Source organism: Ascaphus truei, chromosome 5 (assembly GCF_040206685.1).
Source record: "Ascaphus truei isolate aAscTru1 chromosome 5, aAscTru1.hap1, whole genome shotgun sequence".
Lineage (NCBI taxonomy): Eukaryota > Metazoa > Chordata > Amphibia > Anura > Ascaphidae > Ascaphus > Ascaphus truei.
The window spans coordinates 36879511-36892440 of NC_134487.1; the positions used below are offsets into that span (position 1 = coordinate 36879511).

Here is a 12930-nt window from a genome sequence, read left to right on the forward strand (position 1 = left end):
AGTGAAGTTACAGCAAATATAAATGGTAAAGGCAGCATCACAGCAGTAATGATGCAGTCTGGTATTGATGATATCCTCCTTTCCAGCGCAGTTCAAATGCAGGAATCAGGGCCAGATGGGGTGTCCACTTCTTCCTCACTTCTTTTGAACTTCCTTTTAAACTTCAGTTGTTCAGTAGACATGTCACTTATAATGGGCCACTTGGATATGGGCTGCAAAGTGTTTGCTGCATGTTCCTGTATGCTGTGTTGCTGATCCAGAGACTGTCCTTACGGTGGGACGTCCGGCTGGATCCCATCCCACGCAGAGGTACAGATCAGCGCTGCACCAAGCCGCGCCAGTAGACCCTTTGCGAAGACACCCAGGTACAGGGACACCTGGGCAGGTATTTACAACCTTCCACACGTGCACCAACTTTAACTTGCTCCTCACATGTGACAGACCTGTTCACACACTTGGGTGGGTTTGGACTCTCTGGACACGGGGTTGGGAAGGAGGTGTAAGGGTATAGCCCAGTTAGGGGCTAAGAAGGTATAGCCCAGTTAGGGGCAAGGTTATAGCTGCCAGCTAGTGGCAGAGGGTGGCATATATTATTGTGTATGCTGATATTGTTGCACTGTTATATATGATACTATTGTGTTGTGTTGCTCGTCCAGTAAACCTTTTAGCCATAACCCTGGTGTATGTGGTTTCTGGGTGGGTTCCTATGTTAGGGCCATTCTACATTCCTATAGAATCCTACATAGGTGGAGCGCTGACCGACGAGATCGTTCCAGAGAAGCACCCCAGGTTCCCATCAGCGGAGGCTCATGCCTTCTGTGAACCTGCAGGTATACGCACCACGCCTGGTAACATATAGGTTCCCCTCACATGCACTCTATATGCGATTGGGTGGGGGGAATACCCGTTACTGAAGGAATGGTAAAAGCTAAGGCCACAGTCGCTGAGCTATTGCATTGTTTACTAGATAAGGATACAACGTGGAAGTGGTCTGAAGTCCATGGCAATTCTTTCAATGATGTGAAGAAGCTGTTGTCGTTAGACAGCTTGCTAATATATTATGACAAGGGAAAGGAACGCACCTGTGATGCTTCACCCTAAGGAATTGAGGCTGTTAAGAGTCATTTTCAGAGCAGTGAATGTGCGGCTCCAATTGCTTATTTTTCATGTACAATGATTACACTTGATAGAAATTACGAGCAGATTTATAAGGAAGCTCTAGCTATAGTATCCGGGGGAAAGAAATTCCATTATTACTTATTACTTATAATCATGAATTTACGTTCATATAACAGACCACAAGCCAATTGTTTGGACTATTCACAAAGAACATGGTGATTGTGGGGGAATGAACCCCTATAGTCCGGTGCTTCTAAAAATCCACAGGTAAATCTGGGTGTATATGAGCAATGTCAGACACATATAAGAACAAGAATGGCCGCTACACAGACATGAAGATCCTGTGTGAGGGGACCGGCAACAACAGCAGCATACGGCAGAATAAGAAATAAAACCTGGGTGGGGGGCTGTTGCACAGGGAAAGGTATAGAGACAGGGAAAGAGGCAACCAAAAGCTACCCCTCCTGTGTACTCACGATACTGTCACCTGCTGCCCTGAACCGACCCGGTGTGTTCACTGCCTGTGCCTGGCCGGTCCCGTCTCCTCGAGCGTCGTGCTGGTTTGTGACCTCATCCCCGAGGGCCGACAGCTATGCTGTGGATGAATGAAACCTGCACTGCCAAGTCAGCGATCCTGGGTAACCCTCTTTGATAAAGTTCCACACAGGAACGAAACGCGTCAGAGTGATCTCTGTGATGCGCAGCATTCTAGTTTAATAACGCTTATTTTAACTATTCACGTTTGCGGTTGAGTTCCTGCTGCAGTGACCGCCTACACACTACGAAAAATCTTTATTCACAAAGAACAGGTCAACACCCCAAATTGTTTCATGTCGTATGCTCCGTTAGTCTTTAATTTTGAATGCAAATGACTGCAAATATAAGTATCGCCCTGGAAGGGCAATAGCCAATGCGGATGCATGAAGGTGAATATCGTTACTGTACTTGAAAGTACCACTCATTAGCTGAAGTATGCCATAACATGTGCTTTAGGTAAGCAGAGCTCTCTCTCTTGTCACATGTTTGTTACCATATATATTGTTGTTTACTAAAAAGGCAGTGTGTCTGTAAGGGAAAGTACCACTCATCAGCTTAAGTGTGCCATGGCATGTGCTTTGGGTGAGGAGAGCTCTCTAGTTCTGTCATATGTTTACTATATATAGAGTTGTTTACTACAAAGGAAGTGTAACTCATCAGTTTAAGTATCCATTTTGCTACAAAACTTAGCGCTGATTGGAGGAAGCCTAACAAAAAATGCTACAAATAAGAGCCTAGGCTGGGGATAGTGCCAGAAGCTTCTCAATGGACTGTGCAGGTGCCCTGGCCAAGAATTCCTCTTGCTCTCTCGGGATCAGACTAGACTGATTGGGGCTTCTCCGGGTGTTTCGAGCGTTTTCCTGTTGTATGCTGTTTAGCTGTGCAAGCTGTAACTGAGAACATAACCGAAGCCAAGTAAAACCCCTTTTTGATTACATCTCTAAGACTGTTTACTGACTCAGAGTGTGCAAGTTATTGGCTGAATCCAGGATCTTTGCATTACAGTTACCTACTCCTGAATTCACTGTTCCACCTAGATCTGAAGTTCTAATTCTGGCATCTACACCTAATCATCCTCAACAAGCAAGTGACAGTGCTTGCATGTGTTGCAAGCGTGCTAAATTGGGTATGGAGGGGGGTGCCTAAGGCAAAATTAGAAGACCCATTTAAGCCTATTGAAAGATGCCAGCATGAACTGTCTGCCTATAAGGGATTTCTCTTGTGGAGGAATAGAGTGGTTATTCCCAGTGAGGGTCAAGCTCAATACTTGGACATTTGGGTATTGTCCGAAAGAAAGCACTGGCTAGGAGCTATGAATGGTGGTCTAAGATAAATGAGGTAATTAAGAAATGGGTAAAGAAGTGTGAGCTCTGTCAAAATACACGTCATGCTCCGGCCAAGGCCATGGCCCACCCATGGGAAGTGTCTAGGGCACCTTAGTCACGGTTGCATATAGATTTTACAAGCCCCTTTCGAGATCAGACATTTTCATTGTTATTTATTCCTTTTGTAAGTGGCAATAAGTTATTTCAGTTGTATCAGTGACATCACACACTGGGATTCAAGTGTTTTGACAGCAGTTTGCTAACCATGGCCTGCCTGATATCATTGGGTCTGACAATGGTACACTGTTGACGTCCGCAGAGTTCAAGATATTCATGGAGAGGATACTTATTCGGAATCACAAATATCAAAGGTAGACAGGTCTGCAACCCTGCTTTCACAATTTTCTCTTAGCATACGGTGCTTTCACTGCAGCTAGGGATTCTGGGAAATTACATGCAAATGAGCTCAGTGTCACCTTTTACTTCATGTCCACTCTAACATGGACTCTATAAGCTTATGCCTGCCGTATTACACAGCTTTTCAGCACAGCCTGGGTTAAAGAAGTGCATAGCCAGTAAAAGTGTTAGTGAGAAGAAGTTTGAAGGCTGACAAGTCAGTTAAGCTACATTGATATCACTGTTATGTGCTGTTGACGCACAAGTGTGTTCCAAAAATGTGCATGTTCTCCTGACATCACTAACACTGATTGCCTCGTTTGCTGGAAACCATTTTTTCTTGAAATAGGTATAGTTCAATCTTAAATATCTCCACAATTTCCCAAATATGGGAAAACAATCTTTTCCCGCAGGGTTGCTACTTTAAAAAAGTGCAATACACGAAATCCGCTAAACTATATTGTGTTTGTGCACTTTTTTTTTAACAAACCTTTTTTTAAGTTTTCCACTTTGATTCCTTCCTTTCTATTTTTTTTTTATCTAGAGATATTGTGCATCTCTCCCTATTTATAAAGGAGACTCCCTCATAACATTACTTTTACAGAAAGGAGATGCCAAATGTTAGCCAGAATGAAACTGTACTGTACTTCTCTCAAACCTTTAGGTTTTTTTTAAGAGACACAGCATCGAACTGTTATAAAGTGCCCCCCCACACCCCCTCCCCACACCCCCAAAAGTGCTTTTAACAGTTTGTCAATATAAAGTCGCCATTTCCTAAAATAAGGATTCCTAAAAGAAACATTTGCTAAATAATGACCCTGCCATTGCATGATCTTTCCACGCATCAGAATAGCTATTTATGATTAGCTATAGCACCACCCAGTGTATAGAAAGGGCTTTGTATTATTTCTTAAAAGTGCTCAAATGTATAGCAAGAGTAATATGGATTACAGCACCCTTTAATCCAAATAGAGAGTGACATGTTTCAATAAACATACTCAAATTTAAACAGAGAATTGTTTTTAAAGCAAATTTTAGAACATAGGGCATTTGTTTCTCTACACATTCTGATATAAGATCATGGTGCAATAAGGATACAGTATACCCATGTCCTGTCCAAAGCTCATTTTCCTTAGTATAACCTTACGTAACCCCACCAAACATGCCTTGGCTGTGACTGCCATGCTGATTTTGTGTGGTATACTACCCAATACCATTGCCACTTATCTACAGTAATCATCAAACTAATAGTCGTGGTTTCAAAAGTGTTCAAGGCCAGTAGAGGAGGCAGAGGTGGAAAATAGCTGTAATTGTGCCATGGCTCCATATTGTTGGTATTCCCATCACAAAATAAACAGGCTTTATTTCCAGGACAGGAAGCACTATTAACAGACATGCCTTTCATGGTTAATTATATGCCTTAACTTCCATTTAAGTGCAATAAGCATTTGGATTTTGCAAAATTGTCTGAATGCTTCGATAAACTTTAAATGAATAAACCATGGTACCATTTTGAAATAATAGTGATGATATAATAAACGTGGGTGTTTTTACTTAGTATGCACTTAATATGGACCTGCCCTCTTTTCTTGATTTTTTTTGGCGGCGATTGCATTAGGCTAATAATGAGTATATAATGAGTAAGATACTGATATGGAATCCACACTGGGGACTATTTTGCAGAATATACTAAAAGGTGACGGTGGAGTGCAATGCTTTGTTTGTTTGTGGATCTACTTCCATTCACGTGAATGGAAGTTACTGCACCATTAACTATGTGTTTCCAGCTTCTTAGCTTATTTAAAGTCTAGAGCAGGGTTGGGTAAATCTAGTCTTCAAGGGCCACCAACAGGTCAGGTTTTCAGGATATCCCTGCTTCAGCACAGGTGGCTCAATCAGTGGCTCAGTCGAAGACTGAGCCACTTGTGCTGAAGCAGGGATATCCTGAAAACCTGTTGATGGCCTGTGAGGACTGGAGTTGCCCACCCCTGTTCTGGAGTGAAGACAGTCATTTGTATGTCCAATGCAAGTTGACACAGTGTTTATAACTTACCTCGTCCAAGCACTGAAAGGCCGGACTTGCAGAAACATCCTTAGGACTTTCCTCATGAATGCTAGAGGGAGCTATTGCATAGAGTGGCTTCTCTTGGGCCTCATCTTCTGATGAAGAGTCACTTGATTGAGACCTTTCTTCCCCAAAGCTGCTCATCTTTATATATCCTGTAAAAAAAGATAAGAAAGAAATAAAAACTGACACTGTAGGAAAGTGTTTTTCCAAACATCTTACAATGTAGGTTAAGAAAAGAATATATGAAAATGATGATTCATGATCAGTGGGTGTTTATGTATAAAAAAAAACAACTCAGCTGAATATTTCAAAAGTCGCTCCATTTCAGCATGGCTTAAAGCCACACAATGTGATTGACTATCACATGTAGTAGCATCTATTTAAAGCAGGGGACCCCAAGACTTGGCGGCCATTTTGATTTCCCTAATTGGGTGGAAACAACATCAACTAAACCGGTAGGTATCGCGGAAACCAGGGAGGCGGAGCTGGAAATAGAGGGGTTCAGCCCCAGGGACCCAGCAGTTAGAATCAACACAAATAGAAATTGAAAAAGAAAGATTGGTTTACATGATATAGGTCTTTTTACTTTGATAAATTACCTAAAACATTTTGCTACCATTGCTTTGCAAGGCATTGCAAGCTAGTATGGCAGTGGAAGGTTTTTAAGACACAAAATGTAAAACAATTTACATTTTTGTAATAGGGTAAAACAAATTATATGTACTCCCAGGGGGAGCAGTCGTTTTTTGGGAGTTCGGTATCCTCAAATGTTGATGAAAACAAAAACATGGACACTTTCCACTCCAGTGGTTCCCACATCCAGACCTCAAGGAACACGAACAGTGCCGCTTTTAAGGCTATCCTCTCATTAGCACAGGTGGACCAATCATTTTTTACTTAACCACCTATGCTCAAGCTACACTAAAAACCTGTACTGTTAGTGTTCCTTGAGGACTGGATTTGGGAACCACTGCACTAGACAAAGTGCCGATTGTGTGTATTGCTATTTTATATAATTTGTGTACTGTCAACATCTCTTTTCTTCTCTAGATTTGATCAAATGCAACAGTTCTTTGTACAAAGATTGAATTGCCAGTGTTAGCACATGTTCCAAAGAGTGGGAGCAGCGTGGCTAAAAGCTCGAGCCCCAAAGGAAGTCAAGGAGATTCTGGGAACTGTTAGGATTTCTTCATCTGCGGTGAGGGAATGGGAGTGTAGCTGGAACCCTGGTCATGTGGTGCTTTGAATGTCAACAAGCTAATCTTTAAATACATTTGAGATTTTACAGGCAGCCAGTGCAGAGAATGGAGAACAGGTGTCAAGAACGTGTTTGATTAGTTAATAGACGCATAGGACACACTATAGTCTGGGGTTTATTTATCAAACTGCGATAGTGCTCAATGGGGCACTATTGCATGGAAGTTCCCAATGACTTGAATGGGAGTTTCCATTCAATACTCCCCAAGTTACTATTTCTCTGTCCCTAAGTTACTATTTTACAATATTTTACCAAGTTAGAGGCAGATGAAAGACTTTTGACTGTTTTTCAATAGATTGAAGATGGTTGATCATGAACATTTTTCTGACTGTGATGTATGGATACTTCTAGTGCGACAAGATCTCAAGTCTTCATCAACAACATTTCAATCCAAATCTTCACTCTGACATTGGATCAATGAAGATGCTTGATTACTGTGCGCATCTGTGTTCAGTTTATAGATGAGTGCAGTGTATACTATATAGCAGGAGTGGCCAACTCCAATCCTCAAGGACCACCAACAGGTCAGATTAAGGATATCCCTGCTTCAGCACAGGTGGCTCAATTAGTGGCTCAGTGAATGACTGACGATCCTTAAAACCTAACATGGTGGTGGCCCTTGAGAACTGGAGTTAGCCACCCCTGCTATAAATGAACAGTGTACATATTTACAATCCATATTCACAAAATTTGCAACAGGGAACAGTTACTGTTAGGTCCACATGTTAACCCCTTTCCTGCCAGATGGATCTGCAACACATTGCAAAGCAATGGCAGTGAAAGGGTTAAGAAAAGGGTTACTGAATAGCAAAGGAAACAAAAGATCTGTACACAACCCGCTGCTTGGAGGTGCTGTGTTTACTCGCCTATCAATTGCCCATTTGTCTAATTTCTTATTTTCCCAATATATATCTGTATATACACATAGGGCCATATTTACTAAGCAGTGTTACGCTCTACGGCTCCCTGTGGTCCTTTCACTTGTGTTGGGCCAATGGGGGGCATATGGCTTTGCACTGCTTGGCAAAAATGACTGTACCTTGCTACAATAGTTCACTGCGTGTTCCAGCCTCAAATAAACAATTTTTTAGAGCTACCATATTCTTGCATTACCAAGGAAAGGATTGAAATAACCCAGGAACCTGAATGGAGTGTGCCTAATTTATCACGATGTCAGATAAGAATTCAAAGAGGAGTAGAAGAACTTTGCCAAACCATTATACATTTATTGGCTATATGCTAACGGTGGAGGTTTTATCTGGCCTTTTTCACCCACCATAACTTAAAATGTATATGTATATATGTATGCATGTATGTACTGTATATGTAAATAGTTGAAAAAGAAACATCACATGATTTAGCTTAAGCAGACATGTAATGCTTAAGGTAACTCTTTGAGTGCCCTATATGCCTGTTGGGGCAATGTCATAAATAGTGTCACCCCGCGGTGTAATGTCATGGACAGTTTGCTCATTTCTATCGGAGCTTGTGAGCCGATCTCTCACTGTGCTGAGTTCAAGATCAGAGCGAACGAGGAGGATACCCTCTACCGTTCCTGACATCAGGATCAGGTCGCAGTCATGTAATCACCTGTATGTAACCGTTTGTTTTTGTAATATACATAGCTCTGTACCCCATTGTACCGATCTGCGGAACATGTTGGTGATTTACAAATAAATGATTATATTAATAATAAAATTATAGTGCCCAGAGCTTCCCAAGCCTCATAGGTTTCTTCTTCAAATCTACATTCCTAAAACATACAACGGCCAATATGGCTACTAGAACTTTAAAGTACATACTTTTTTGTGAAATTTGTAGTTATTAATATACATAAATTCACATATTCCATAACATGTCCTTTTAATAAACATCCCACATATGATGCAAATCTCAAAATGTACATATGTATATATATATATATATATCAAATGGAATATTACTATATGCTCATTTGCATGTCTTAGACAGGTCTGCAACTCTGCCTTTCACCATTATCACCCAGCACACAGCACTTCCACTGCAGCAAGGGATTCTGGGAAATGACATGCAAATGAGCACACAGTGGCACCTTTTGCTTCAAAACCATTTTAAACATGGTTTCCTATAGGCTTAAGCTTGCTGCATGGTCACAGCTTTGAGCACAGCCAGGATTGAGATGCAGCCTTTAAACCCACCCACAGACAGCCATTTCGACCTTAATGGGTCTCATCAATGTGGGGTTGGTTATACTGGCTATGCAAAAATGAAGCAATGAGGATGGGTTTTACCATACTTAGTTAAGTTATGGTGGGTTAAAAAAGTGACAAAAAGCCTCCACAGCAAAGCATATAGCAAATGGAAATATTACTGTATGCTCATTTGCATGTCTTAGACAGGTCTGCAACCCTGCCTTTCACCTTTATCACCCAGCACACAGCACTTCCACTGCAGCAAGGGATTCTGGGAAATGACATGCAAATGAGCACACAGTAATATTTCCATTTGCTATATGCTTTGCTGTGGAGGGTTTTTGTTTAATTTTTGCATTGCCAGTATAACCAACCCCACACTGATGAGACCCATTAAGGTCGAAACGGCTGTCTGTGGGTGGGTTTACTGGCTATGCATCTTAAGGCTAAGGCCCCGGTCACGACGCTGTAACGCGCGCCCGCGCTTTTGGCGGCGCGTTCAGCCGATTCCCCGGTCTGCAGCTCACTGCAGGAGCAGAGACCGCGTGGGGGGGGGGGGGGGGGCGTGGCGGAGGAGTGATGGGGGCGCGGCCATGACGTCACCCGGCAGGTTTGCCCTTATTGGCTGAACCGCCGGGGGGCGTGCCTAATCGCTCGACGCGAGTCCTGCTCTCAATTCTATTGAGAGCAGGAGTAGCTCTCGCGCGAGCGCTGCGGCCCCCCCTCGCAGCGGGCCCGGCGCCATTGCGGGGAGGGCTCTCGTGCGCGCAGCGTCCGCACAGCGGACGCTGTAATAGGCAGCGGGGGCAAGGCCTAACCCTGGCTGTGCTCAAAGCTGTGACCATGCAGCAAGTTTAAGTCTATAGGGAACCATGTTTAAAATGGTTTTGAAGCAAAAGGGGGCACTGTGTGCTCATTTGCATGTCATTTCCCAGAATCCCTTGCTGCAGTGGAAGTGCTGTGTTCTGGGTGAAAGGTGGGGTTGCAGACCTGTCTAAGACATGCAAATGAGCATACAGTAATATTTCCATTTGCTATATGCTTTGCTGTGGAGTGTTTCTGTCACTTTTTTTTACCCACCATAACTTAACTACATATATTTTTGATATGCTAGAGTGCTCCCTTGGCTTCTGTTCCTCTTGTTGATATAGATATATCTATATCTATCAATCAATCAAAACGGAAGCCAAGGAAGCACTTTAGCATATCAAAAAGGTAATCATTTCATTCAATAGTATCTAAGACAGCGGTACGCAAAGTGGGGGGCGCGACCCCCAGGGGGACGGGAGATTGTGCTGGGGGGGAGCGGGCAGTTGCAGAGGTCCCGCGCTCTTCCACACGGCATTTAAATTAAATGCTGGGGGATTGCGTGAGGCCTCTGTAACTGTTTACTAACCGGGATTCAGCCGCTCTATTACGCGTCGCCATGGCAACGTGGCGTCAAATGACGTCGCGGGTCACGTGACGCGTTACGTCACATGAACCCGCAGCGTCATCTGACGTGAATGAAGGTAGGCGGGGGCGCGAGAGCCGGGGGGAGAAAGACAGGGGGCGCAGCACTAAAATTTGTGCTCCCCTGATCTAAGACATACAAATATTAAAACAGTCTGAGGTAATCCCCTAAAATAGTAACATGCCTGGAACACATAATCTAATACGCAACAGAACCAGTGTTACAATGTTATCTGAACACACAAATGAATCACTGAACTCGAGCATGAATGTCCTAGAGCAGGGGTGCGCAAACTTCCTGCGCTCCTCCTGCCTGCTCTTCCCCTATGTCGCGCCCCCCCCCCCGCGCGACGTCAAGTGACGCTTCGGGGTCACGTGACCCACAGCGTCATTTGACGCCACGACTCCATGACAACGGGCGTCAAATTACATCATGTGGTCCCGCGGTGTCATTTGACGCTGCGTTGCCATGGAGACAAGTGCACCCGGAAGCCGGGTAAGTGAGCTGCGCCCCCCCCCCCCCCCAAAAAAAGTGGCTTTACAATTTAACCTTAACACATCTAGAGCACGAACCCTTTAAATTTGTTAAGTCTCTCTACTTTTGCCTGTTTTATGTTTTCTGGGCTACAGAAACACTGCACATGTGCAGTAGCATTTTTTCACTCCCCTTCAATTCCCTATGTTTTGGGTATTGACATTATTCATTTTTTTATCAAATATTTTACTGAGGTTTTCTACTTTTACCAAACAAAGCACCTTCGTAACAAACAAAAAAAAGTTTAGCAAATCAGTTAGACAGTGACAGAAAGGTCGATATGATAAAACACCTAAATACATTATATGTATATTATTTATTTCTCTTAAGCAGGCGTGTTTCATGTTCAAACGGCGCGTTATCAAAGGATCACTTAGAAATCTTGAACCTATTACACAATGGCACAAAAGATCTTTTGAGACACACACACACACACACACACACACACACACACACACACACACACACACACACACACACACACACACACACACACACATTGTGTTTAACCTGTCTCTATTCATGTTAAATCACACAGAGTTTAATAAGTATGTATGCACACATGATGTACCTCTCACTCGGTATTTCTGTGCTGTTCTGCAGAATGAAATACAGTAACTAAATCAGGTCCCAGTGAGTGAGCTGGCTTTGATTTGACTGCAGAGCAGCTAAGTATGCAGCTGGATCACTTACCCTGGCTGTGAAGGGAGAAGTGCAGCTATAAGTATATGGTGCAAATGATCGGACCGCAGCGCAGACTGGGGGGTCACTGTCGCTGCATGTTTTGGGGCCTCTCTGCAGCGCTGGCGTCCGTTTCCATGGCGATAGGGAGAGGCAACTTCCCAGCCCCTCCGCTGATTCATGACGTCACCAAAGCCAACCAATCAGATGGGGCAGGGGCGGGGTCTAAGTTGGTAGACGTATTAAAAGACCTGTAAAATGGGCTTTATAGGGGAGTGACGTGTTATTAACACCTTCGGCCCTGGCAGGGTGTGTGCTGCTGGTCAGGGTGACTTTTGAAGTGTAAAACTCAGTGCACGCGGGGCTGTGTTTGTAGAAAATTAGAAGAAGATGTGCAGGGAATAGGAGCTCCAACATTAACATTTCCTGTGCCCTTTCTACCCACCAGTGTCTCAAACCACTTCAAGTGAAGGGCTGGTTAAGTCTTACTAACTGTAGGTTGCTTTCAATGATTCCTAAGGCTGAGTCCCGCTGGCGCTGACCGCGCTCATGCTTGAGAGCGGTGACGTCACCAGCTCTCCAAGCATGACCGCCGGGTGTCCTGGCTATTTCACAATGCGTGCGCGTGGGGGCATTGGGGGCTTGCTGAGCGCGTGTAAAACTCACTTTTTTTGTCTCCCCAAGCGCCAAGCTTGTGACAGCGTGTGTGCCCTCGCACCGCTTGAGTGGGGACGGGAAAATTTGAATTGCCGAAACTAAACTCGGCAGTCTTAGGCCTCGGCAACAGTGGCGTTCGGTGGGCGGGCGCGCTCACGCTGGCCGCTATTAAACACATTTAGGCTGAGCAGGTCCAGTTTAAAAAAAAAATGTAGTTTTTAAAAAATCATGGTTTTCTACCACTGAAGGATGGTCCCTGGACCGCTACTACAGGCCATGGACACCTGCAGCCATCCTAGCTCTTCCCTGCCTTCCTAGCAGAGACAGAGTTATGGTCCAAACTCACTCTCCCCTGAAGGGAAGAGGACTGGAGAAGGCCCCATAATCAGCCTCTCTGTGTAACCTGCCTTCCTCAAGTGGGGAAAGGCACCGCTGAATTTGTGCGGTACCTGCCCTTAAGTACAGCCAGGAGTAGGGCACCAGGTCTGACTCATGATTGGTCATGCCCAGGCCTGGTGTCACCGCCTCCCGCTGTCACTCAAGTGCAGTACAAAGGAGGGCTGACATGCCTCCGCCCCGCCCCCAGAGTGCGCTCACTGCCTCGCCTCCAAGGACAGTAAAAAGCACCATTTTGAGCAGGCGAGGCAGAGCAGGAGCGCGGCTCAGCGTGGCTGAACCTGCTACGTCCCAGGCCTTAGGCTGCGTTCCTGCTAGCACTGAGCGCGTGGCGC

The 12930-nt window shown here is 44.4% G+C and overlaps 1 protein-coding gene across 1 annotated transcript in view; it reads right to left on the reverse strand.

Moving 5' to 3' along the window:
- Window positions 1–11718, reverse strand: part of CCDC146 (coiled-coil domain containing 146) — a 182314-nt gene extending 170596 nt beyond the window's left edge. Inside the window, exons 1-2 of the mRNA XM_075599622.1 lie at window positions 11555–11718; window positions 5431–5597 (exon numbers count right to left, since the gene is read on the reverse strand). Of these exons, the coding sequence (XP_075455737.1) occupies window positions 5431–5586 (156 nt within the window). The 5' untranslated portion in view covers window positions 5587–5597; window positions 11555–11718. The remainder of the gene's footprint in view (window positions 1–5430; window positions 5598–11554) is intronic.
- Window positions 11719–12930: the final 1212 nt, after the last annotated feature.